General features: G+C 42.7%; 3 protein-coding genes across 5 annotated transcripts in view; 2 read left to right on the top strand and 1 right to left on the bottom strand.

The window, feature by feature from the left end:
• Positions 1-25: 25 nt before the first annotated feature.
• LOC116399227 (tetratricopeptide repeat protein 39A) lies at positions 26-15,355 on the bottom strand. Of its 2 annotated transcripts, none has more exons than XM_031876204.1 (18): positions 15,089-15,353; positions 14,539-14,643; positions 13,908-14,039; positions 13,543-13,601; positions 12,419-12,486; positions 12,081-12,148; positions 11,438-11,537; positions 11,288-11,353; positions 11,087-11,195; positions 10,905-10,972; positions 6,458-6,517; positions 4,976-5,137; positions 4,783-4,874; positions 3,193-3,313; positions 2,995-3,106; positions 2,774-2,888; positions 1,881-1,997; positions 26-827 (listed from the first exon to the last, which is right to left on the bottom strand). In XM_031876204.1, exons 1-18 carry the CDS (start codon positions 15,121-15,123, stop codon positions 725-727), a joined length of 1,692 nt encoding a protein of 563 aa, XP_031732064.1. In that variant the 5' UTR covers positions 15,124-15,353; the 3' UTR covers positions 26-724. The 2 variants fall into 2 exon arrangements, with proteins under 2 accessions (XP_031732064.1, XP_031732065.1); XM_031876205.1 differs by having other exon boundaries at positions 725-827; positions 12,081-12,145; positions 15,089-15,355.
• Positions 15,356-16,177: 822 nt separating this feature from the next.
• rpain (RPA interacting protein) lies at positions 16,178-18,579 on the top strand. Its single transcript, XM_031876246.1, has 7 exons — positions 16,178-16,394; positions 16,520-16,711; positions 16,904-16,976; positions 17,148-17,259; positions 17,503-17,566; positions 18,086-18,226; positions 18,450-18,579. The coding sequence occupies exons 1-7, from the start codon at positions 16,323-16,325 to the stop codon at positions 18,477-18,479; spliced, it is 684 nt and encodes a 227-aa protein (XP_031732106.1). The 5' UTR covers positions 16,178-16,322; the 3' UTR covers positions 18,480-18,579.
• Positions 18,580-19,448: 869 nt separating this feature from the next.
• Positions 19,449-25,583, top strand: part of LOC116399241 (26S proteasome non-ATPase regulatory subunit 11A) — a 9,221-nt gene continuing 3,086 nt past the window's right edge. Inside the window, exons 1-9 of one of the 2 annotated variants that reach the window (XM_031876243.1) lie at positions 19,449-19,590; positions 20,298-20,399; positions 20,903-21,099; positions 22,692-22,749; positions 22,970-23,164; positions 23,289-23,433; positions 23,599-23,659; positions 24,717-24,779; positions 24,948-25,073. In XM_031876243.1, coding sequence (XP_031732103.1) covers positions 19,500-19,590; positions 20,298-20,399; positions 20,903-21,099; positions 22,692-22,749; positions 22,970-23,164; positions 23,289-23,433; positions 23,599-23,659; positions 24,717-24,779; positions 24,948-25,073 — 1,038 coding nt within the window. In that variant the 5' untranslated portion in view covers positions 19,449-19,499. The remainder of the gene's footprint in view (positions 19,591-20,297; positions 20,400-20,902; positions 21,100-22,691; positions 22,750-22,969; positions 23,165-23,288; positions 23,434-23,598; positions 23,660-24,716; positions 24,780-24,947; positions 25,074-25,583) is intronic. The other variant, XM_031876244.1, reaches the window with a different exon arrangement.

The following is a 25,583-nucleotide window of genomic DNA, read 5'->3' on the forward strand; positions in this document are numbered from 1 at the left end:
GGTACTTTTGGCATTTACGACAAAGACAATTTATATGAATTTATTTCTGCAAAAATATGTTGCATACATACTGAAATTTTTGGAAAGTGCACGCACTGTTTCATACAAAGTACAAATTTTGATAAATACACACCAAGAGGGCGCAAGTATGTCCGTCAGTAATTTGCATTTCCATTGCATACAGAATGAGAAATGAATGACGGTGCATAGAGTACTGGCTGCCGACTAGTTATCTGTCATATCAAGCCAGGTAACTATTTTCTAAACTTCTGGATTCAAAAACAGTTTGTATCGAATGTGTTTTGCAGTTGAAATTATAAATCATTCCCAGCCAGCTGAAGTTACTTCATTATGTAATCGGAGCTCTTTTAATACAGTAAAATACAGCTGTTACTATACACTTGATTAAATAACATCTCTTACATTACATATTTATAGTCTTTCAATCAACTGATTCAAATTGAGTTTAAATTTCCAATGCAAACCTGTATTGTATATACACACTCCCTCCACTTTTAAGCTCTTGTCTGGGATTAAACAGGTTATACCTTTGTCCTGTGATATTAGTGTAGAACTAAAATGCTAAGCCTGAACACAGTGATAAAATACCCAGCATGCACTTGTTGAATATAGGTTAAAAATCAACAACTGGGTATAACTGGAGCAGCGATAACCATGATGGGAAATGGAGAGTCCAGAGTGTGAAGAGCCTTTTCCAGTCGTCCTACATGCGAGTGTCCTCACCGGGGTCGGCCTTCAGTTTGGCCAGAGCGGCGTGGATCCTGAACTGGGTGCGGGACTCCATCGAGTATTCTTTGTAGTTGAGTCTACAGGTCAGAAACAGTGGAGGAGGTTAAAGTGTGACAGAAGGTGTGCTTATGTGAAGTCCCCCCCCCCCCCCCCATTGTGTGGATGGCCTCTCAGATGTAGATTCATTAGGCAGAGAGCGACCTCTAGTGTTCCTGTACTGGCTATACACCGAGGAGGAGACGGCACTCCTTGTACGTTGTAGTACTATCCTGTCCAAGCAGTCCTGAAATAAAAACTTTGATGGTGAAATAATTCTAATCACAATTAATAAATATAATAGGTAATAATATGGGGATAATTATATTTTATAAAGAACATTTTATAGCAATAATTCAGCAATTTGGGTAATATAATTATTTGCCAAGCGGCAGGTGAGAAGATTGATACCCCTCATGTCTGTGATGTGTTATGAAGCTACAGCCAGCAGCTGGTTAGCTTAGCATAAAGACTGGACACATGGGGAAATGGCTAGTTTTAGCTGTGGCCAAAGCTAACATCGACCTACCAACATCTCAAAAGCTCACTATTTAGCACGTATTTAGTTTGTGGTACGTACAAGAATGAACTGTAATGACAACAAGTCACTCTCTTTCAAGGGGGTTATTGTGCAAAACTATTTCATGGCTGTGGTTGGCGGATTTTCTTACCAGAGCCAGGCTAGCCGTTTCCAGTCTTTATGCTAAGCTAAGCTAACCAGCTGCTGCTTTGCATTTACCGCACAGACCTGAGTGTGTTATTAATGTTTTCAAGTAACTATTTGCAAGAAAGCAAATACGTGTGTATTCCAAAATGTGCTAAATTCAAAATCAGAACATTAATATAGCAGTAAACAACTACTGGCTATGCTAAGAGATAGTGGAGTAATGTCTACCTGAGCAAAGGAATTAAGTCTCTCTCCATCCTGTTGGTTTAATACTACAAAATAAACTGCTGGTTTAAAGTACTGGCACCTTTACAACTAACTAAAGTACTGCATTTCTGTATTGAATGCATGTTATATGCGCACAAGAATGACAAATGACATTCCACTCGGTCATCTCACTAGTAGCTGCTGTGAGGGAGTTACATACTTGGCCTTGTGCAGTATCTTAATAGCCTCGTCCCTCCTGCCTTGGTCCATGTAGAGCAGACCGAGCTCCATCAGGCAGTTAGGCACAAGGTAGTGGTCGAACCGGATCATCTTTTCACTGAGCAAACACGAAGAAGAACGTACGGTTACATTTTACAAAGGGATGAAGTCCATACCCTGTAATGCCGTATGAGAGTTTGGGAGTTGGGCGGGCTGGAGCCGATCGCAGCGGACATTGGGCGAAGGCATGGTACACCCTGGACAGGTCGCCAGACAACCATTCACGCGCACATCCACACCAACTGGCAATTTAGAGTCATCAATTATCCTAAGTTGCACGGTGGTGTGGTGGCTAGCACTGTCACCACACATCAAAAAGGGACCTGGGTTCGGTTCCCGGGTTGGACGGGCCTTTGATGTGGAGTTGGCAAGTCAGCGTGGGTTCTATCCAGCTTCCTCCCACAGTCCAAAAACATGCTGCTTAGGTTCTGCAAGGTATTTCTGTTTTCTTTTGTCAATGGAGCCTTGTGGCTTTGAAGAAAGCAATAGAACGGCATTGGCTCCCCGTCAGAAAGGGCTGTCAGAAAGCCACAAACTCCATTGACAATAATAGCTTACTTTGCTAACCTATGTCGCTGCTTTTCGCTAACAGCAGAAAAGCAGATGGAGTCGACCTTTAAAGACCTTTTACAGATGACTTTGGACCCATTTATGGGTTTCATTTGACAGTTAAGTGACTTCAGGACATACTGTATGGTCAGTGTGCTGAATCCAGGTTTTTTACCTGCAGTGCACAAAGTGATGTTTTGTCTGTTCACAGAAGATAAACCGTTTTTCGCGTTGCATGCAGGGGAACAGCTCGAGTGTTTTTGAAGTGAATCCACCGGAGCTCACCTGGACAACACTTTGCCGAAGCTTTCCTCTGCAGGCTGGAGGAGACCCTGGTTCTTTAAACACAGACCCTTCAGCAGGTGGATCAAACTGCGGTCGTCCACCGAATACTCGTTGTCTGTAGAGGAGGAAGCAGACGTCATCAGCGCAGCGGACACCCAGATGTGTCAAGTGATCTCACTTTGTCTACAGTTACATTTCTAGGCAAACAGAAGTTGGATTACTGGGAAACTCCAGCAGGGTGCGCTCCGCCTCCACCAAAGTCTGCATCATGCCTTCGGTCAGCTCTGGTCGCTTGCTGATCATACTGAAACCGTTCCACATGTACATCATCTCCTGTAATGAAACGGTGAATGCTGTTGGACGCGCGTCAGAGGAGTAAAACACAACGCACATTTTGAGTGTTTGTGCGAAGCTTTTACCAACACCGGCACCGGCAGCCTGATCGGGCAGTGGACCTTGTAGCGCTTGGCTTTGCGGATGGCAAACTTCTCGGTCGGGGGGGACTTCCCTGCTATCTTCTGCTTGTAGGTGGGCACCAGTCTAAAAGAGACAGGAAAATAAGAAAGACAGATTTGAGAAGAACGCGTGGGGTTTGGCGTGGCACGAGTTAGTGCAGTTTTTTTCAATGATGTGCCCCTTTGACCAGCACAAAAAATAACTAAACAAATGTAATTGTGAATGTGATTGCATCTGAAGCGGTTTAAAAAATAAGAATAAAAAATGGTGGTAATCGAATTTATATGTACTTATTTTAATTGCAGTTATTATAGTAGAATTATTTAAGGATATTGCATTTAAATTTCATATTAAAAAAAAAAAGATCTCACATACACCGCAGTACTCTAAAGCAGTGGTCCCCCAACCCCCGGGCCGGTACCGGTCCGTGGGGCGTTTGGTACCGGGCCGCACAGAAAGAATAAATAACTTATATTATTTCCATTTTATTGATTATCAGAGTCTGAAAGATGTTTTATTTTGATTCTCTCCCAATTACATCCGCCTGTGCGTCTTGACACATGTCAAGACGTTTGTCTCAGTCACGTGATGCGTTACCTCAAAAATTAAGCCCACAAGCTGGTGAAAATGAGTAAAAAACAAATGTCTTTGGAGAGTTCTTTGCACCGATTCAGCATTATGGTGAGTTGTATTTTTTATTATGCCGGTCGCCACACCTTGAAGGCCGGTCCGTGAAAATATTGTCTTACATGAAACCGGTACATGGCGGAAAAAAGGTTGGGGACCGCTGCTCTAAAGTAGCCCTTGGGTCACTAGTACCCACATTTAAGAAACACTGAATTTTGGCAATTAAAAAACAAAAAAAAGTATTTGGGCTACTTGGTACTTGGGTGGTGTCAACAGAAAAGTGACATATTAACACCTTACACCAAACATGTAGGCTAACAGTTTACACATCCAGCAGACGCAGAGCAACATCAGCTTTCATTTGGAGTCGCGTGTCTGTCCGCCTGACGAATTTAAGTCCAACTTTTTTGGTCTCCACCAGCTCCTCAGGGAAATATCGATGCTCCACTATGTTCACCGGTAACTTGCTTTAACTTCGTCAGTGCTGTTTGGTGCTGACAGTTCGTGTCCAGTGGGTTTATCATACATTAACAGCACAGTTAAAACCGTCTTTATCGCTTAAGAAATATTGCCAAGCTACGGAGCTTTTTTTTCTTCCCAGGATGCTGAAAAAGTGGTAACGTACTGCTCACAAAACTACATACAGCCGTCTAACACCTGTAATGACGTCGTTACTTTGGCTTCCAGTTCATTTTAGAATTGGTAGAAGACATTGTAGTGTTGGCCAGAGATGATGCAGCTTCCCACCAGCAAATACACTCTTTAATCCTCCAGGTGCACACAAAGTACACAGACAGGTACGTGAACAAGCCTCACTTTGGTAAAATTGTAAGAATGTCATGAGCCTCAGGACAACAGCAGTGTGTTCCTGAGATATGCCATGCAACAGTTACAGTGTGTGTGTGTGTGTGTGTGTGTGTGTTTACCTAAAGAGCTCAACCTCGTCCTCCCCAAAAGGCCTGGCCTCGTCTTCACGCAGCATGCTGAGGTAGGCAGCTTTCATGTAAACATACATGGCCTAGCAGGGAGAAAACACAAAGACAGGAGTCACTCATTTTTGTCTCTCAAGATGTTTTTCGATGCTCAGGTTTGTATTCACTCCCGCTCCGGGTTCTGTACCTTGGACCAGCGGCTCTCCTTGCTCAGCAGGTCTGCGTAGAAGTACGCCATCTTCCACGCGCGCTTGTAGGTGAAGCACCACATCAGCTCCCAGTAGCACATGTGGTGGAACTGCTTCCACGCCTGCTGGGCCTTGCAGCCGTCCTCAAAGAGTGCCACCGCCTGGCAGCACAGCGGCAGCATTCATCACACGCCACATTAAAGGAATACTTCGCCCCCTAAAATGACCCTTTGTGTACCAGTTCAGTCACCCTGTGTTACCTTGAATTCTTGAAAATGTAGAAAAAGTCCTGATGAATTGAACACTTCTGCGTAAACAGTCTCAAACTGTTTGGAAGAGTCCACAGTGTTTTACATAGTAAGGTTTCAGCGATGCATGTGTTTGGGACGTAGTGAGCCACACCCTTGAGTTGTATTTACAGTGGGTACGGAAAGTATTCAGACCCATATATACATATATACATACATATATGTACATACATATATACATACATATATGTACATACATGTACACATACATATATGTACATACATGTACACATACATATATGTACATACATGTACACATACATATATGTACATACATGTACACATACATATATGTACATACATGTACACATACATATATGTACATACATGTACATACATATACATACATATATGTACATACATATACATACATATATGTACATACATATACATACATATATGTACATACATATACATACATATATGTATATACATATACATACATATATGTATATACATATACATACATATATGTATATACATATACATACATATATGTATATATATATACACATACATACATACATACATATATACAGTATATACATATACATACATATATACAGTATATACATATACATACATATATACAGTATATACATATATATATATATACATACATACATACATACATATATACAGTATATACATATATGCTCGAAAACCCTCCAATGTGGCTGAATTACAACAATTCTGCAAAGATGAGTGGGCCAAAATTCCTCTACAGCCCTGTAAAAGACTCATTGCCAGTTATCGCAAACACTTGATTGCAGTTGTTGCTGCTGAGGGTGGCCCAACCAGTTATTAGGTTTAGGGGGCAATCACTTTTTCACACAGGGCCATGTAGGTTTGGATTTTTTTTCCCCCTTAATAATAAAAACCTTCATTTAAAAACTGCATTTTGTGTTTACTTGTGTTATCTTTGTCTAATATTTAAATTTGTTTGATGATCTAAAACATTTAAGTGTGACAAACATGCAAAAAAATAAGAAATCAAGAAGGGGGCAAACACTTTTTCACACAACTGTATACATATATTTTTGCATCAATTAATTCATAAATTTTTAAATAGTATTTTTCCAATGTATTTGACATTATGTTTGTTTGAATGGAAACATGTTTTGTCGTTAATGCTTCCCATTAGAAACATTTGAGACATTTGATGAAACACACCTCATCGATGTTCCCCTTGATCTCTTCAGTCCTGCCTGCAAAGAAAAGGAATATTGCTCCCTGGACAGAAGAAAAAAAAGAAGGAAATTAAATAAAAGAAATTAAAGAAATAAATATATGTTTTGGAGGCTCCAGTGTTACATGTTAATCATCTGTGTGTTAAATAACCACCTATCTGCAGGCAGACCTGTTGTATTGCAATTACTCTCGGCAGTGTTTAACCACGACATTTCCATTGGGGTTTGGTACACATTGTGTCAGAGCACTGAGTTTGTTCTCTGGGATGGGCAGGCATGTAGGTAAAAGGTGGAGTGTGAACAGGGATTGTGATTTTACAAGAATGTGAGTCAGGTGGAATGGCAGGAGTGATGTGTAAATGAAGGATACACGGTGTTAAGGACTGCAGGGTGCACAAGGGACTGCGTGAGGGGAAGGTGGAGCGAGCGTCGGACAAAAGTAAACAGGGTTGGGACGATGACTGGACGATGGAAAGAAAAGAGAAACAATATGAGTGGAAGGAGGGATCCGTAAGAAAGAGCCGACATACAGTGAGACACAATGAAGGTGTAAAAATAGAATGATTACAGGAACGAGGTGGCACCCAGAGAAAAGAGAACACAATAAATGTAATACAAACAGTACAAACTACTGGCAATAAGGATCTTTTTTAAACATTTATGATAACTCTGTACTGACTTTAACCACGCAGATGTAGGAAAAACAAAGTATGACGGGGAAAGAAAGCGATGGTGTTTATCCAGATCATCTGAACCACTTTCCCTCATTGCACAAGAAATGTGTAAGCGAGCATAAAAATGGCACGTACAACTTTGACCCACAAAGTTGTACCAGGAAGTTGCCCAGTCTGACTTTGCAATGCTGCTGTGTACCGAAATCTCGGCCATTACATAGGTGAGTACAATCAATGCATTGTCATTAATTGGCAAAAATGAGGGTCCAAACTACAAAAATGAGATGACAATAAGTCAAACTTAAATAACAACAACCGACTTTTACTCCCTAGTATGGGCGAAGCTCCAAAAACACTGGATCCTGCATTTCCCATAATGCAACTCGTTCCCAATTTTTTCGTTGGAGGCATTACTCGCGACCAGTAATCTAATCTTTAAGTGTAAAATAATCGCAGTTCCCTTTCAAAGCCTGGTCAAGCCAGCAAAATGTTTGGTTATGATACGTATAGGACTGGGCCATCTTGATATTCTTTTTTTACAAAAAAATAAACGAACATCCGATAAGTCGTAGCCTCTGCTGCAGCCGACTTGTTGCAGCATATTATAAACCATAACACATCATCTGGTTTCTTTAAGGATCGGTTCTAAGGAGAATAATCTTAAAGATGTAAATTGAGCATTATTATTATCGAATATATACCCTGATAAATATTGACATCAATCAATATAAAAAACGACATATCGTGATTATATTATGGGCCATATCCTCCAGCCCTACAATACACTTTAATGTCCCCGTAGAGAAATTTGTCTTGCACTCAAATGCTGCACACGTGACATATCGTCTTATGTAGCTTCCTCACAAGTACTAATAAAGAAAACGACCATGTAAACAAAGCAACGTGTACTGAAGCACATCATAACCACTAAATCGCATGTATTACACAACCAGTAATATTGTTATTACACAAGCCTTCTCACCATGTCATGTATCTGTTGCACAACCCCTGCAGCCTCAAAAAACTTGATTTACATACTTTATTCAGTGAGGTAGGAGGAGTCTTCAGACCGGCTGAGTTTACATGGGGATACTGTATACCGTTTGCCAGACAATATACAGCAGTGGCGGGCCGTGCATTTTATACCTGGGCCTTCAGTGCTGTCCTACTACAGTTGAACCACCTCCTAGTAACCTCATTATGACGGCACAGCTACGGGTTATTATTTGTTGCTAGGGGTATAACAATACATGTATTCGTATTAAACCGTTCGGTACGAGGCTTACGAACCGAACAATACCTTTGAATAATACTAGTGCATTTGGAAAATGCAGAAGCTTAAATTGTGGGAAATATAATGTTTTCGGTGGACTGTGCTCACGTAGGAGACACCGGGCAAAAATGCAAAATATGTCATAATTTCTTCCATATCTTTCAATTTGAACTCTTACTACTCCGACTAAGCCTCTGATGGCTACTGTAAGTTTCTTTTTCCAATAGTCACGTGCTCGCCCACTGACCAATCACAGCGCACGCTGCACCTCACTGCAGAGCTGCACCTGAAAACTGAGCTGCACGTTAATGCTGACGTACTTGTAGGCCAGCTAGCAGGCTCTGACACGTCAGAGAATACGCCCAACATGTCAAACTAAAGATCTGATTGGTTGAACACTATGACAATCAACAATATCGTCCCCATTCACTTAAACTGCAAAGCGATTCACTTGTGAGTCTGCAGGCCTCGGGCCTCTGTTCTTACCTAGAGACACAGAGGTGAAATCTGATTGGACAAAAGCTCTACTTAAAAAAAGCTGCACTGGAAGCAGAGCAACTGAGGAAGACAGTAGCTGTGCAATGAGAAAATAAGATAATGGGAAAAAAAAAATTTGAATACATGTAGTGTATTTGTTAAAAATTATTAAATTATGAAATAGCTTTAACTTTGTGATTCTGTTTAGGCCAGCAGAGAAGGCTTTGCTGCCCCTGACGGCCCACCACTGATATAGAGTCCCAATGGTTCTAGATTAGAAGCTAGTCGGTGTAGCATTGCGAGCTAACAGCTAACGCAATAGCCAGCCGCGAACAAGCTAGCATAGTCCATTTCCTCTGTACTGGACGGTTTATTCGCATCTGGGATTTTGTTGATTATACATTTTCCCCATTTAATAAATGTATTAACAGATAACAAGTTATTACAGTTTATTTAAAATACATCAATATACCAGATACTCCGGTCTCCTAACGCAGAGGACGGTCAAATCAAACTGGTTGTCGGCATACAGCTAGGAAGCTACGGTAGCTTCCTCCGTCCGTCTCTGGCTCTTCATTGTTAAAAACGTATCACCCAAACCCAAAATGCTAACATTCAAAGCTAAATATACTTTCTTGTGATGGCTAACTCCTCTGAAGAATACATTCGTTAGAGATAATGGGTAGCTGCTCTCATGACGTCGGTCTGTGAGGCCACATTTGAAGCTGAATAGCACCAGCGATGGTTCAGAGAGGAAACACCCCAATGAGAGTCAGCTTCCTGTTTCCGTGTCAGGTGGGTTTCACTACTGCCCGGCCCCTTGGGAGACTAGCAGCAGCTCCCGGGTCTATTTACTCCAATGGATTATGACCGATTCTTTCGCTCCATAGTCACCTAAGAAAACATTGGACCCATTTTTCACAAGCCAAATATCTTCCGAACATTTTGACACTAAAATGGCATTTTTCAGTCGGACAAATCCGAACTTTAGCGTGATCTGGCAACCAATGTTAGCTGTGTGTATATCTAACGTTAGCAAAAAAATATATACAACACATATACACTATGCAAATATAACCCGATCTGCTTTCATCCAGCCACTAGACATTCACAACACTTCCAAACCATAGACTGTCTATAAGAAGTGGATGTAACCGTCGTAACGTCACCCATTGGTTTGTAGTCGGCGGTTTTGAAGCCTCGAGTTTGGCATTTTGGCCGTCGCCGTCTTTTTTGCAAGCAGTGAACATATTTGGACGGCAGAGGAGTGACGTAGAGACGCTGTCTACAGCTCTGGTAGCAGCAGCGACCTGTCAATCACAAGGTGGCCACGCCCTGAAGCATACCCTGCTTTATATTTAGAGTCTATTTGACTCTAAATGGACCATCATTTACTAAATTAACTTCATGGTGTATTGAAGAAGACTTGAAACTAGAGATTGAGACCATAAACTCATGTTTACAATGTTTACTGAGGTAATAAATCAAGAGAGAAGTAGAGTCATTTTCTCATAGACTTCTATACAATATTGATTATTTTTGCAACCGGAGGAGTCGCCCCCTGCTGGTCAGTAGAGAGATTACAAATGTTAAGACCCACCTGCATCGGCTTCAGTCGGCAGAACCGAAGGTTGCCACCTGATTTGAAATGGTAAATGGACCGTACTTGTACAGCGCTTTTCTAGTCTTCCGACCACTCAAAGAGCTTTAACACTACATGTCATCATTCACCCTTTCATACACCAATGGCAGGGGGCTACCATATACCGCAGGAAACAGCCTGCGGGAGCAATTTGGGGTGTCTTGACCAAGGACACATCGACACAGATTCGCGGAGCCGGGGATCGTACCACTGACCCTCTGATTGAAGGACAACCCCGCTCTACCACAGCTAAAGCATTAGCATAGCTTGTAATGAGTCATCTTTGTTATAGAGCACCTTTGATATTTTTTTTTCAGAGAAAGCGATATATAGATAGTTAATATCAATCCTCATTGACACTCACCCTTGGGTAGCGGAGACGGAAAGGCTTCAGCAGCATCTCGGCTTCAGTCACCTCTCCCTCGCCCGTTCCTGAGAGGACAGAAACAGAGTTACGATACGTTATGTCGTGCAGGTTATCGCACGATCTGAACGATCTGAATCTGAACGATCTGAATCTGCGATGGGGACGAGGTCCGGCACTACCTAGAATGAACATGATAAAGGTGTAGTAGCAGAGCAGCAGCAGAGCGCATAGCATGGAGCGCAGATTCATCCCCGTCACACCGTCGTGCAGCAGAGACAGACCGTACTCCTAAAACGGCACCACACATATAGAAAAAATAAATCCATGAGTGTGAGCGCAAGTGAATGAGTGAAATAATTGAGGAAATGCACGCGTCGCACCTTGTCTCCGGAGAATCCCGCAAACTCCAAAACTTTGAGTAGCCGTGGAGGAAATAGAGAGAGTGTCTGTGAATGAAGAGGACAACACGATCACACACAACACACAGTCAACCGATGGTGATTAAAGGACACTTTGCTCTGCTGACCTACCAGGTTAAACGCCCCTATTCCAAATGATATTCCTCCCTCTAAGTGCATGTGGCTGGGTCCTTTGAGAAAGCGGTGAGATTTTATGAAGGAATGCAGTTCTCTGGATGGAAAAAAACAAACAAACAAAAAAAAAGGGATCCATGTCAGTTGTTTAAAAACGGAGCTCAGCATTATAATCAAATACTGTCTATGAAATGTGACTCAGCGAGAAAAGAAAATGGAAAAAGTGTACTTTGGCAATTTTTTTTAACCCTGTGCCTGACTTTTAGTCCCACACTTTATCCTTAATTTCCCATAATGCAACTCAACAGCATCTCTTTTTAATAACCTCCCTACCCGATACTCTGTACGAAGGCTTAATTCACTTTTTTTAAACATTACGTAGCTAAGATTTGAGGTAATATTCAGAGAAAAAAATGTAAGTAGTTAAAAAAAAAAAAGGTAGGAATTTTTTCTTTTATAAAACACAAAGATGAAACTATGAAATAATGACGGTTACTGTTTAAAAGGTTTCCTCCAAAACTATGAAAGGCAGAATTGGTGGTGTCCCTTAAATAATAACCGTATTAAATACTTTTGGAAAGTCTTGATGCACATTAACATTACACACCACCGACATTCGCCAAAATACCTCGTTACTTACTTGTATATTAGGTAACTGTTTCGTACTTTGATCCCTCCTTTGATGAAACTCACCATGTTCTCGTCCTGCTAAAATGAAAGACATGAATAAATAAGAGGGCGCGAAGGATTTTGAAAGAAGGTGCTTGGATTAGATTTCACTCCACAAATAGAAGATGACACTCGTAGAATTTTCATGCCATGTATTCACTGGGACACTTTAAGAATTATACACAGTCTTGAAAACCTGGATAATGTGGGAACTTTTGGTGTGCTGTAGGATATACAGATGTGTATATAAAAAGGACATGCAGTTCAGGTATGAGTTTGAAATAGCAGATTAGCCTGCTGTACTACTACCTGTAAGAAGGTGAGAGCAGCTCTTTGGAGTTGGCACTCGGCGTAACACACCTCAGCATGAAGCTGCACTGCAAAAACACACCCGTAAACACACACACACACACTTAGTAATAAATTACATAAAATGACCGTAGTCAAAAAGCAATAAAGCATCAGACCCAGCCCCGGATGTTACTGTCTGCATAGCTCTAGGGTTAGCAATGCTGCTCTGTTAGTCTGTTAGTCCACCACTTTGGCCGAGACTGAAATATCTCAACCGCTATAGGGCAACAAAAACAATTTTTTTGCAGACATTCATGTCCCCTTTGCAGGATAAATTGTAATAATTTGGTGATCCTGTCCTTCTATTTAGCAACATAATCACTTTAAATATTTGCAAACGCTCGCGACATTCCCATCAGCCTCAGCGGTCTTTTTTCCGAGTCAATCGCTAATTTTCCAATGTTAGCATGCTAACCCTCTGTTAGCATTGTCATTGTGACAATTTTAGCACAAGGCTCAACGCTAACTTGTAAAAGTGGCTGCCAGGCAACCAGGCATCCGCTTTAGGTTGCTGGAACTGAGAAATAAGGGCGTCATATTTAGTCGGCTTATATTTCGAGTGATTAAGATACTCTGCAGTTATTCGTTAGCTAAATAATGAAAGTGTGACATGTGCACATGTCATGTGTATGTTATACATGCTTTAATGTAGAATGTTGCTGTCCAGCTCAAAGATGCCGAGACACTACTGCACCAAAAAAGGCCAAAAATGTGTTGCCATTGGCAACCTGGCAACTGTTACTGTCACAGCCCTGTAGCATGCTAATGCTAGCTTTTGGCTTTAAAAGGGTCACTGCGCCTCAGTTCAGCTTCACAGAGCACTTTTCTTGATTGATGTGGAAAATTGCAAGTCCACAGAAAAAAGGACTGCTGATACGGAGAAGTTGACAACACAGAGCTAATTAGCATGGACCTTTTTTTTAGATACCGCAGGTTCAACAAATTAGCAATCAAACCCTGTTGAAAACAAACTGGATATATGACAACTGGACATGTTATCGCCATTGAAATAAGGAAAAAAAAAGATCTATGTAAATTACACTTTTCTTTTCATTTCCTGTTTTTTTGGGTGGATTTTTTACCTTCAGTGAGTGATGCCCCGACTGACTTGCTAGACAAAACCGGGGACTTCCTTCGAAACCTGAAACACCAAACAATACTTCAGCATAAACAAAAAAATGAATTGTGTTGCTATTTCCCACTAACCACATATCTGCTGACAGCGATCATCCGCTAATCACAACATGTGTCCAGCTCCGCTATCTTAGCAGCCGCTAGGCTATAATGGCTCCTCTCATGCAAACGCAGTCAAATCGGGCCATGTAAATGAACTTTGGTGTTAAATTTGCCTCTTATGGCTCACAGACTGAGGGATGACAAAAGGTAGCAGCACTTTTAGAGCATAAAATGATACTCCGTCAAAACACATCCACGTGACCGCCCTGACCTCTGGCAGACCTCCTGTGCACTCTTCATGGTATTTCCTGCATTGGTGATGTCATCAGGCTGGAAAGTCATCATGGCCTGCATTTCCAGCACCGTGGCGTAGATCAGAGCGTGGTACATGCTCTCCTTCACTCTACACAGGGGGAGACGGAGTGGCAGTAATCAATACACATCACACTGTAAGCAAACAAGAGGCGAGAGGCCGGCTCCTGAGCGACCTTCTGTATTTTCCTGTTAAGAAAAAGATAAGAGGAAATATACGCGCCACTTTATGCTTCCTATCTCCCCTCTGCTGCCATTCCCAGTCACATCTTGTGCACACTGTTTATTTTTGCCGTTCTGTTGGCTGTCGGATCAGTTACACCTTTGGGCGTCAGCTTCAGCAAACATCTCATATCCTGGAGAACCGAAGAGGCCTGACGGGGGCCACCCTTGTGCATCTCGGCTGAAACGAAGCGCAGGCTACGAGAGCTTCCTCAGTACCGAGCCCAAATATTGCTGACATCATACTGAAACGGGCCACCGTGAATGTGCTAAACCCCCCCAAAACAACAGTATACAGGAACCTCAAGACAGCGCGGTTCAAAGCCCTCCAGTGGAGCCAAACGTGACTCGTGGGTAAATTCTGTTACCTCGGCCGCAGCATCTCCAGGCTCTCATTGAAGTGGTTGTTGAGGAAGAGGTCCAGGGCCTCCATGCACTCATCCAGGCACTCTTTCAGAGTCATCTGCGAGGAGCTGCAGCACAAACACAAACATGGGAACGTAGCTGTGCAAAACGCATTCAAAGTTTAAGTTAGGTTTTTTCCACAAAACACATGAAGCAATATGAGCATCATCACACTGCAGCACCTGTGGCATGCCCTAAATATTCTCATTAATATAATATTAAATATTCTGGCCCAAATGAAGTGTCTTCAGTCAGCTGTTCTGTTTACCAAGAGTTGTTTACTCGGTCTTGAGTTGGGACTATTTCGTGACAACATTATGTCAGAAGAAGACACGGAAACGACGACTAAATTTAGCGTTTCCTGGTGAATTTAATATTACAGTCGATTATTTCCTGCGCAGGTTTATTTTCTTTTCCACAGAATTCCAACCTGGTGGCGAAGAAAAGGTTAAAGATGTGAAATCTTTTAGAGAAAGAGTAACTTTTTTCACCGTGTCAGTTGCCCGTACTCACTGTTCTGCAGTATTTGCGTCTTTCCCATTGGACATGTTCGCTCTCTATCTCTCCTCGTGCGGTTCGCGCGCGCGCGCACCGACACCTGTTAGCAGCTCAGCGGGTCCTCGCAGGAATATCAACATGCATTCACCACTTCAGAACACCTGGGGGACCGAGCTTTCGAGCCTTTTTTCCGTTGGTTTAAAGTCCCGTCAAGTGCTCCGAGGTGATGGCACGCGCTCGTCTGCGAGGATCCCGAGCGAGCGCACAGTTGAGGCGCGTCTGACTCCTCCTCCGTGTGACGTCGCTGAAAGGCACACATCAAGACGGCCCGGAGCAGCAGCGTCAGGTGCGAGCGAGCGGCTCCCTGTTTTCAGTCGTCGTGCCGACCGGTTAAACTCCTACGTGAAGAATTCCAATGTTATTTCCGGGACCGAGGAAAGTTTAGTCAGTAACTGTGAACACGAGCTACTCTCTCTCAAAGCCTAGAAACCAGAGAAGGAAGTCTGGAACTCGTGATGTCATAAAGTATAAAGTGTGGAGCTGCGTCTGAAAAAAACACAACATTCTATTTGGTACGCTAAAATAGTAGGCCTATGAGATAGTGAGATTTGTTTAGTATGTCCCAAATTTTTGTATTAAACCAATAGTTGCATGGATGCAATGTTGCCAGAGGTAGTTGTGTTGGTGTATATATGTATATATATATATATATATATATACATTTTGTCAGATATATACAGTACTGTTAACACCTCTACTGTCTTTAACATCACCAATCAGCTACATTATTTCACGCAGAGAGACGATTTTACATTTGATTAATTATTATCTATACGCTGATTCCATTAGTTTTAGACTCGATGTTTGACCACTTTTAGGCCAACACAAAAATAAAGAGTTTATTAGGATTATTATTAATTATGTCTACACTATAAGGCTTTGAAACATCATTTACATCATTTGAAGAAATTAAATTTACACAGAAAAAGCAAAAGACTATTTTCACGTTTAAGGCAGGGGAGATTTTTTGAAATCCTGAACTGTCTCTGACTCCTTCCTACTTTGGTGGGAACTATTTTTCAACAGCAATAGAACTACAAGACCCATCATGCAAGCCGAGGCAGCGCATGTCAAGTTCCGGGTCACGTGGTTAAAAAGCTGAGATGTTTTGGTTTAGAAGTGTCCCCCAGTTTTAGCCAGTTTATTTTTATTTATTTATGTCACTTTACACTCGCCAGTAGCAGTAAAGATGGACGCTTTACACGGACACCGCTCACTTTATAAAGGAACTACTTCGCCATGGAAGGAAACGTACCGCAAGGTGAGAAATACAGTTAGCTAATGCTAACTTGACAGTTAGCTAGCTAGCCAGCTAGCATGTTGGGGCGCCGCTGGTTCTTGTCAGTTTAACACCTTTGTGTTTTCTTCTTATTACGTGTTTCGCAGCGCTGTGTGGACAGGCTAAAGAACAGCCGGTCGAGGCTGCTGGAGAGATATCGCCAGACGGGAGACAGCCCGCAGCGGAGCGGCTCCGGGGCCTCCATCATCGTCCAGGAGGTGATGGAGGAGGAGTGGACCGCCCTGCAGTCCGAGGACCGGAGACTGCCCTCGCTGTGGGGGCCAGAGAGCATGGCAGAGGTCGGTTAGTCTTTTCCTCTCCCTAACGAGGTGTACTATACTCTTGGGTCTCTTTCTGTGTTACTCTTAGCTGTCCTGAGAGGGCTAACCTCTACCCTTTGTACCCTTTTAATAAAAATAACATTTCATAATAAGTCTCTCTTCACATGAATTCATCAAGTGGAAGTCTGCTGTCTTTTCATTTACGAGCAGATGTTCAATGTCATGAAGCAGTACGATGAACTGGCAGTACTGGAAGAAATCCAACAGGAGCTGGTGTCTCATGGTAATACATGTATTTATTTATTTTTTTTACCTGACTGTAGATATTCAAACAGATGGAAATCCCACAGATCAAAGTGACAACACACTGGCGGCTGGGTTGAGATATTTCTGCCGACGCACTGTAAAAAGAGAGAACCTGTTGACTCTGCGTGTTCTTTTCTTTGTGCCCCAGAAATGTCTATTATTGAAGAGTACGAGAGGAACCTGCAGTTTGAGCAGCAGTACATATCGTCTGTTGTGGAGGGGATGGAGGACGCGTATATTATTTGCCCCATATGTCACACGTGAGTCTTAGAAATGGGGTTTCTCCTCGTTTTCAACTACAAATCTCAAGTTGCACAAACACAATTTAAACCAGTCACAGACAGCATGTCTTGATTATTTTTTTAAATCTATTTTCAGATGCACTAAGTTATTCCATAAGTTGTACAGGCAAACATATCGGAATCTGTCACTGCTGGCTTATACCATGAGTCGGTTGATAACGAGACATATTTTATGAGTTGCATGTTTCTTTTGTCTCACAGGAACAACTTGAACATCAACAGCCATTTCATCTCCTGCCCCTGTGGACTGTACATTAACACTAAGGTCTGTTTGTTGCACAACTCGGCCAAATCTGAACACACACACAGACATACAGTATATATATGACAGAAGTTGCCCAAGAATCGGCTAGTTTCCTTCGTTATAAAAGTAATCCAGTGACGGCTGTCTGTACATCCATGGATGCGGCGCAGAAAGGAGCTGCTAATAGCTAATTCGGCATACTTTTAATTCATAAACATTACACTTTTGCAATTACATCAGTGGTTTTAAAGCTTAAAGCAGGTTCATCCTCCAAACAGGAGTACGATAACATTACTAAGTCAAAAAGTTCCGTAAACGTGATTCTATATTCAGTCACGCGCAGATATTTGTATCGAACATCTGAAGATGCAAAAAAAGTGTTGTGTTTTTTTGAGTAGCACCAACATATTGGCAAAATATAATTTGATGCCTGGCTCAAGATGTGGCGACTTTGCTAAGAGCCTGTAAAGAAAGGAAGAGAAAGCTCGGGGTTCGAGTGACTTAAGTAACGGCTTTGCTTTTAACGTTCTACGCCTTCAGAAAGAGAACGTCACCCCCGACGTCCTGAGGAGTCTCCTGGAGTCCAGGGTGTCGGAGCACATGGAGGACTGTCTCCACAACCCGGTTTTCTCTGTAGCTCTGGACACGGACTGCTCTCCCAACCTGATGATCAGCTGCAAGGTAGGACACAGTCTTAAGTTTCAGGAAGGGAACACCAAAAAACAACTGTTTTTGTTTCCTTTTTATTATTGCGTGTATACTGGCATGTTGCCCTCATATGTTCTCTGCTACATGACTGACCCAGTTTCCCCTCATGGTAAAATAACAACAATAAGAGCAGTATCACTTGTGTCCGATGGATTCTTTTCAGTCACAACTTAACTGTCATTTTCTCTGCTTTCAGGTTTGTGACTACCTCTCCATCGTCCTGTGAAAGCTGTTATGAGTGACTTAACTCACGATATTTGATTTTTTTTTTTTTATCGTTTTGTTCTCTCTCTGTTTTGTGAAATAAAGACTATTTTTATATTTAATGTGTTTGTTCTGTCTTACTGTATCATGCCCATTTTCTGGAGTCTGGCCTGTGACTCCACCATTTTCAGTTTGTCTCCTAGTCACAGTAACCACTAATGTGACTGTGATTCAACCGTCCAGCTCCAAAACACAAAGCCTTTATTGCAGTGCACACTAAAATAGAGACTAAAAAAAACAAACATATGTATTTATATCAGTTTGGTGGAACATTTCCCTGTATTTGCTTTGGCTCAACTGAGTGAATTTTACACAAATACTAGGGGATTGGAGGTACAGTCATCTGCAGCTACAAAATCCACAGTCAATAATGCATCCACACTTTCTGTTGGATCAAATGATGTTACCAGCACGTTTATGGCTACTTGGGCTTGATTTGATACTCTGCATGTCAATATCAAGCATAGTAGGCTGTAATTGTCTGAAATGCAACTCTTATTGAGGACAAGGGTTATATCACTGTTTGTTAACATCATTGTTGCATGCTATTTTTTCAAATCAGGTTTGAAATTCAATTTTTAGTCATTCAAATGTTATTAAAAATACCGTGGAACCGTGGTATTTTCTCAAGCAGTTATTGGACTGTGAAAATTTTTGCACGGTTACAACCTGAGTGGAAATAACTGCCGGATTAATCGTGGAAACCCTTCAAATTCCAAGCTGATCGATTCAGTAACGTCCAATAAAACATTTATTTTACATATAAGCTATAAATGACATATACAGTAATGTATCATCACTGGTAAACCAGACAGTTCAGTAGTCTCAATAGCTTTTCTTTGGAAGTGCCCGCACTTCTTGGCATGCAGAACTCCTCCATCACCGCTAGAGGGCGGCATTGTCCCGACCGTGTGAACGGTCCTGACCGGAAAACAGCTAGGCAGAGCCCACCACGGAGCTGAGGCAGGCAGGCAGAGGAAAGATGGCAGCCGCGGCAGTGGCTGAGTTTCAGAGAGCACAGTCTCTTCTTGGAACAGACCGGAATGCCTCTATCGATATCTTACATTCTATAGGTAAATATAATTGGCACCACGCGACACCAGGAAGGACATAACCACACGCTAAAACACGGACGCTATACACCCATCCATCACGCGTGGAGCAGCTGAGTTAGTCAGCTTTTTGCTGTTAGCCGGCTAGCAGCTAAGCTACGCCTAGTTAGCTAGCCCAGCGGTGGCCGCCTCCTTTCTCTCGTTGCTTGCACAGTGAGTCAGCAGCAGCAGCGGGCTAGCTGGCTAGCGACACACCGCCTAGCTTATCTGACGAGCTAACGCTAGCTGCCCCGACTCATTCATTTGATATTAACTATTGACAGCGGGCTCGCGGACGTTGGCATGCAGCCAGCGTCGTTAGCAGCTATTACTCGCCTTGTCAGATGTCAGGCCGACATTGGAATTGATGTGGAGCCGAGTTGACTCTGTTAACACCGCCTACTCTGTCACAGACTTTAGTGTGTGCTTATGTACCGTGTGATGCTATATGTTGACTATTAAAGCCTAGTTATGTAGCTGTCATTATCGTTTATTGTTTAGTATGACAGCTCTAATATTTCACAGCTTCGCTAGCCACTTGGCTGGCTGCCACTCAACTTATCCATGATGTAAAATGACTCAAAGCTTGTCTCTAGAGACTCGTAGATCACAGTGATTCATGTCAATATGTATCCGATTACATCATCATCATCATCATCATCGTAATCGTACGTGTGTGTGTTTTGTAGTGAAGCGGGACATCCAGGAGAGCGATGAGGAGGCGGTGCGTGTTAAAGAGCAGAGCATCCTGGAGCTGGGCGGCCTGCTGGCCAAGACGGGACAGGCTGCAGGTAAGGGAACATGACGCTCATGATCTGCCTGATGTGGGCACACACACACACACACACACACACACACACACACAGCTTTAGTTATGTCGTGCTGTAAGCACTACAGTCTTCCTACCACATGGGTGAGACTCCTGACTCTAAAGTTGCTGAGGTGTTGACATTTTTTTGGTCCAAATTGGATGGATTTACTAACACATCTTGACATTTTGATTCATTGGCTGTCAAGAAAAGACTGACAAAATGTGTCAAGCATCACTTGACATTTTAGCAATTTGTGACTTGTGTTTGTTGTCTCTGATCTGATGATGCTGAGCAGCAAGACACTTAAAGGTGCAGTCAGCGATTCTTATCAAATGCACACTTTGTCAAATTCAGCAAATGTCTCCTCGTGGTCGGACGATATATGTGAGGAATACGTTCAGTCTAGGGTTAGATACAATCCCTGATGGACCATTTTATATTCATTCATGCTCTTTCTTTTCCTCCCACTCTCTCGCGCTCAGAGCTTGGGGGTCTGCTGAAATATGTGCGCCCCTTCCTCAACTCCATCTCCAAGGCCAAGGCAGCCCGGCTGGTCCGCTCCCTGCTGGACCTGTTCCTGGACATGGAGGCCGCCACGGGCCAGGAGGTCGAGCTCTGCCTGGAGTGCATAGAGTGGGCCAAGGTGGAGAAGAGGACCTTCCTCAGACAGGCGCTGGAGGTGAGACTTTTGGTGGTGGTGATGGTGTCGCGGGGCTTGTTCACACCCAGCGGTTTGCTCAGCCTCTCGAGCTCTGCTTTGGTTTGGGCGAGAGAAAACAAGCCTTTCTTACGCAAGATATGGCTCCAGAATGCTGCGACAAGATGCCCGAATTTGTGGGTCTGTGGTTGCATTGTCGCCCCTTTTGTCCGGCAACCCAAACAGACAGGCTCAAGATTATGATCGACTTGTTTGGCGGCTGTCTGGTTTAGTTATCTATGTAAGAAAACAACAACTCATAAACACTAGCTGAGTAACTGGAAGACTCTTCTTTATCTCACCAATTGGCCCTTCACCAAGTCCCGCCCCTGGAACGCAGACTGGCCAATCATAGTGTAGCATCGGCCAGCTCCGACAAGGGTTCCTCCAACTATCTGGCTCTGCTCCATAGACTCTCATGAAGTGTTTCAGATATTCTTGATGTTCGATCTGATTTAGTGGATTTAGAGCTCGTCCTGGTTAAACGTTGTGTAAACCTAATATAATGGTGGGGGAAACACTGCGTTAATTAGCACTTCTATGCTACGCTAGCTACTGAAGACGGAATCTCTACACATGCTGCTTTAACTTTTAAGTGATTGTAACAGTGGATAAAGACCTACCAGCTTTACAGGAACATTGTTGTTCCTACATTTCATTGTCTTCTGTCTCGATCACCAGGTGATGTGGCGGTTGACTTTTATACTGTGATCTGTAGCTTTAGCTTCTATCTTTATCTTTTTAACCTGTTTTTGCTGCTTAACATCCTGGATATACCCTTAAAACACAGATTGTCGACCCTTCTGTTTGCTTCTCTCTCAAATCACCTTTTAGTTTATTCCTAAAATGTGATTATTTCTTCAAGCAGTGCAGTTAGTGACGGTGTGGGCTCCGTGGTAGCCTATTGAAGAGGTCGGTTATGCAGTGTTTGGGTTTAGCTAGCTGTCCAGAGCCAGATGCTGATGCCAAACTGGCAGAACATCGGAGACAAGCGGTACTTTCCAACATCACCAAAACAAAAGCCGTGAACTTTCTAATGAACGTTCCCACCTTCTCTGTATCCAATCGTCTGGTCAGAGGGAAATGTTGGAAGAATCCCTCGGTTGCTTTATCTGACACGACAGTATTTGGGATACTGTTGCCACCTCAGCGGGTGTAATCGGTTACCCCAAACATGTAGATTCACGAAAAAAGTGATCCAGACTATCTAAGTGCGAGCCAACATGTTTAATGTTATCTCACTTATGTCCTAAAGGAAGTCTTGAAGCATTATTTGCTATGTTTGCTATTTTAAACTATCGGTTGTATAGTGACAAAGATGAGTACAAGCACTGCAGTACTCTATGTGTTGCTTTGGCAATTTAACAGTTAACCATTCCTTGAAACATAACGACCCTACCTGTGTGTGCAACGTTCGTTTTCAGGTCAACAACATGTTCCAAACTTTAAAGTGACGAACACGTATAGCGTTGTGCTGCATATTTCTTTTCATGCATTTGTTATTTATGGGCTGACCCATAAACAGACAAGTTGTCCAACCGGGCCCTGACATTTTTTTTTTTGTCTCTCCTCAGGCTCGTCTCATCTCACTCTACTTCGACACAAAGTGCTACCAGGAGGCACTACAACTTGGTGAGTGTCGAGTCTCCTGCAGTTGTTGTTTTTCAGTTTCTTGAGAATTAACAGAAACCTTGTGTATGAAACTTATTAGAAAAAGGGGATTGGAGGATGTTTGCTTGAGATGCTTTTTAGTTCTCATCATTTCAGGGGGAAAATCTGTCACTTTTAGAAACCAAAAACGAAGTGAACGCACTGAAAAGCATCAAGTTGACTCCTAACTTGCCGTCCGCAGGCACCCAGCTGCTGCAGGAGCTGAAGAAGATGGACGATAAGGCCCTGCTGGTGGAGGTGCAGCTGCTGGAGAGCAAGACGTACCACGGGCTGAGCAACCTGCCCAAGGCCCGCGCCGCCCTCACCTCCGCCAGGACGACCGCCAACGCCATCTACTGCCCGCCGAAGCTACAAGCGGCTTTAGACATGCAGTCAGGTACAAGGCAGGACTGACACCGCTGTGAGGGATCTGTTTGCTCGGCTGCAGGCCGCTCTGGATGTATTTCTGAAAACATTGCTGTTGCACCTAACCTGACGTGTGTGTGTTTGGGTGTTTCCAGGGATCATTCACGCAGCCGAGGAGAAGGACTGGAAGACGGCTTACTCCTACTTCTACGAGGCCTTCGAGGGCTACGACTCCATCGACAGCCCCCGAGCCATCACAGCCCTCAAATACATGCTGCTCTGCAAAATCATGCTCAACTTGTAAGTGGCACACTGATCAACTCACTATCGGGGTCACATCCAAGCAGTTTGCAGCCGTTATTCATAGAATGTCGGCGTGTAAAAGATTCAATGTAAGACGTGTGACTCTACGTGTTAATAACCCAGAATGGCTCTCAGGTCTGATGCGTATTGTTTCTGTTTCAGGCCAGAGGATGTCCAGTCCCTCATCAGTGGCAAGCTAGCTCTGCGGCACGCTGGCAGACAGGTAGCATTTTAACATTCCTAAGAATTTCAATTCTAACTCAAAAACAACCTCCCCTGAAAGACAGTTGCCCAACGTGTGGAGGGTGGTGTCTTTCCAAAACCGAAATCAAACACAGGCGCGAATGTGCTATTGCCAAGACATTGTTTGGCGAACTTACCACTTAAATCTCCGGCTTTTTGTCCAGTTTTACCAGCAACTTCCGACTCAGGCGGAATGTGTGTTATGGATGTTGCCGGTACGACTCGCTTCCTTTACTGTTTCCTTTGTGCTGCTTTTATGTATGAAAATTGTCCAAGCATGTGAAATATTATTTTATGTAAAACTTGCTTGCTGCTTGACTCTCTGGAAGAAGAGATTTTGTATCTCAATGAGACCTTCCTAGCTAAATAAATAACAGTATTATTGTCTGGTCTAAAGTGAGCCGCAAACGTTAGCGTGTTAGCGCTAACTAGCTTCAGCTTAACCAGACGTTATGTCCAAGGCCAGTACCATGTCATCAACAAAATATGTTAATGTGTGGTGTTACAGTTTGTTAGAGGGAAAGAAAAGCCTGCTGGGACATGCAGTTTTATCCTTTTTGCACAATATCATAATATTGACGCCCTTTTTTTTACAGGGTTAGGGTTTTAAAACGAGTCTACTGGAAATACTAAAAAGCCGGAGATGGTGTTTTGAACCAGCGGGCTAACAACTTAATTAGCTAACTGGCTACAGCTGAGGACATCTGCCAGGCACAATTATAGTTTCAGCGGGCAAAATCAATGGTTGCCCTCTAGAAATAAGATGCTGCCTTGTCTACCTTTGTCTAAACCCATGTACGTTTCCAAAATGACTCAAATCGTGAACTGTGTCAACTGCATACTGAGTCATCAGAGAACAGAAAGCTCTACAGGTGTAGCAACAGTGACTAAAGGGGGCAGGGCTTAGTGAAACAGTCATTGAAAGTTAGATTTAACTAGATTAGATGGATGGCCATTGCTGGATATACTGTATTTATGTATTTACATATTTATGATGTTTGTGCCTATAACCTTTTGTTTGTATTCTGTTTCTACAGACAGACTCGCTGAAATGTGTGGCACAAGCCAGCAAGAACCGGTCGCTGGCAGACTTTGAAAAGGTTTGTGTCTCGAGTTTTCATGCTGTATGCAGACTTTTTTTGCAGCTGTTAACTATTTATATCTTCCATTACAACATTATTAATGAGACTGCTGTTTGTACTGTCTGCCTTTCTGCATGTTTGGCCTTTTTCGTGATTCAACTGTCCATTTATCCCACTTTCTCCAAGGCACTAACAGAGTACAAAGTGGAGCTGAGGGATGACCCCATCATCAGCACCCATCTGACCACGCTGTACGACAACCTGCTGGAGCAGAACCTCATCAGGGTCATCGAACCTTTCTCCAGGGTCCAGGTAATCCTCTCAACATCTGTCCTTGTTCAACCGCAGCTAGTTCAGGCAGATACAGAACCGTATCCAGGATATATGGAGCATTTGTTCAGTGCCCTAGAATTCAATCTCAATAAAATTATTAAATAAAGAAAATGTTTTTGTAGAAAAACGGGAATGACTGGACAAAGTTAGGAATCGAAAGAAATAATTAGGCCTGTCACAATATCTACTTTAGATGGACGATATATTGCCCCAGAAATAATTGCAATAGACAATATTATTGTTTATGCCACTGATGATAATTTAATAGCATAATAATACAAGTACACCCTTTCAAAGAGTAGTGAACTTTTAATTCTTAAAGATATTCAGACATTGTAAATTGAGTGTGAAGACCATTTAAATATCCTAAATAAATAAAACTAAACCACACATCCAAAACAATAAATAAAAGTTCACTGTTAACAAAAATCATCATGTTGGTTAGGTAACGTAAAAAAGATCGCGGTCATGTCCATATATCGTGCGATA

The sequence above is a fragment of the Anarrhichthys ocellatus genome, unplaced genomic scaffold (assembly GCF_004355925.1).
Source record: "Anarrhichthys ocellatus isolate YVR2014 unplaced genomic scaffold, GSC_Weel_1.0 scaffold106, whole genome shotgun sequence".
In the NCBI taxonomy this organism is placed as follows: domain Eukaryota; kingdom Metazoa; phylum Chordata; class Actinopteri; order Perciformes; family Anarhichadidae; genus Anarrhichthys; species Anarrhichthys ocellatus.

What these genes read in the sequence shown, in the direction of transcription:
- LOC116399227 (XM_031876204.1), bottom strand. Translation starts at nt 15,123, where the DNA reads ATGTCCAATGGGAAAGACGCAAATACTGCAGAACA. An exon ending in GCACAGGAGGTCTGCCAGAG is followed by an intron (nt 13,602 to 13,907) that starts GTCAGGGCGGTC and finishes TTGGTGTTTCAG; the next exon opens with GTTTCGAAGGAAGTCCCCGG. An exon ending in GACGAGGTTGAGCTCTTTAG is followed by an intron (nt 3,314 to 4,782) that starts GTAAACACACAC and finishes TGTCTCTTTTAG; the next exon opens with ACTGGTGCCCACCTACAAGC.
- rpain (XM_031876246.1), top strand. Translation starts at nt 16,323, where the DNA reads ATGGACGCTTTACACGGACACCGCTCACTTTATAAAGGAACTACTTCG. An exon ending in GGAAGGAAACGTACCGCAAG is followed by an intron (nt 16,395 to 16,519) that starts GTGAGAAATACA and finishes CGTGTTTCGCAG; the next exon opens with CGCTGTGTGGACAGGCTAAA. An exon ending in ACCTGATGATCAGCTGCAAG is followed by an intron (nt 18,227 to 18,449) that starts GTAGGACACAGT and finishes CTCTGCTTTCAG; the next exon opens with GTTTGTGACTACCTCTCCAT.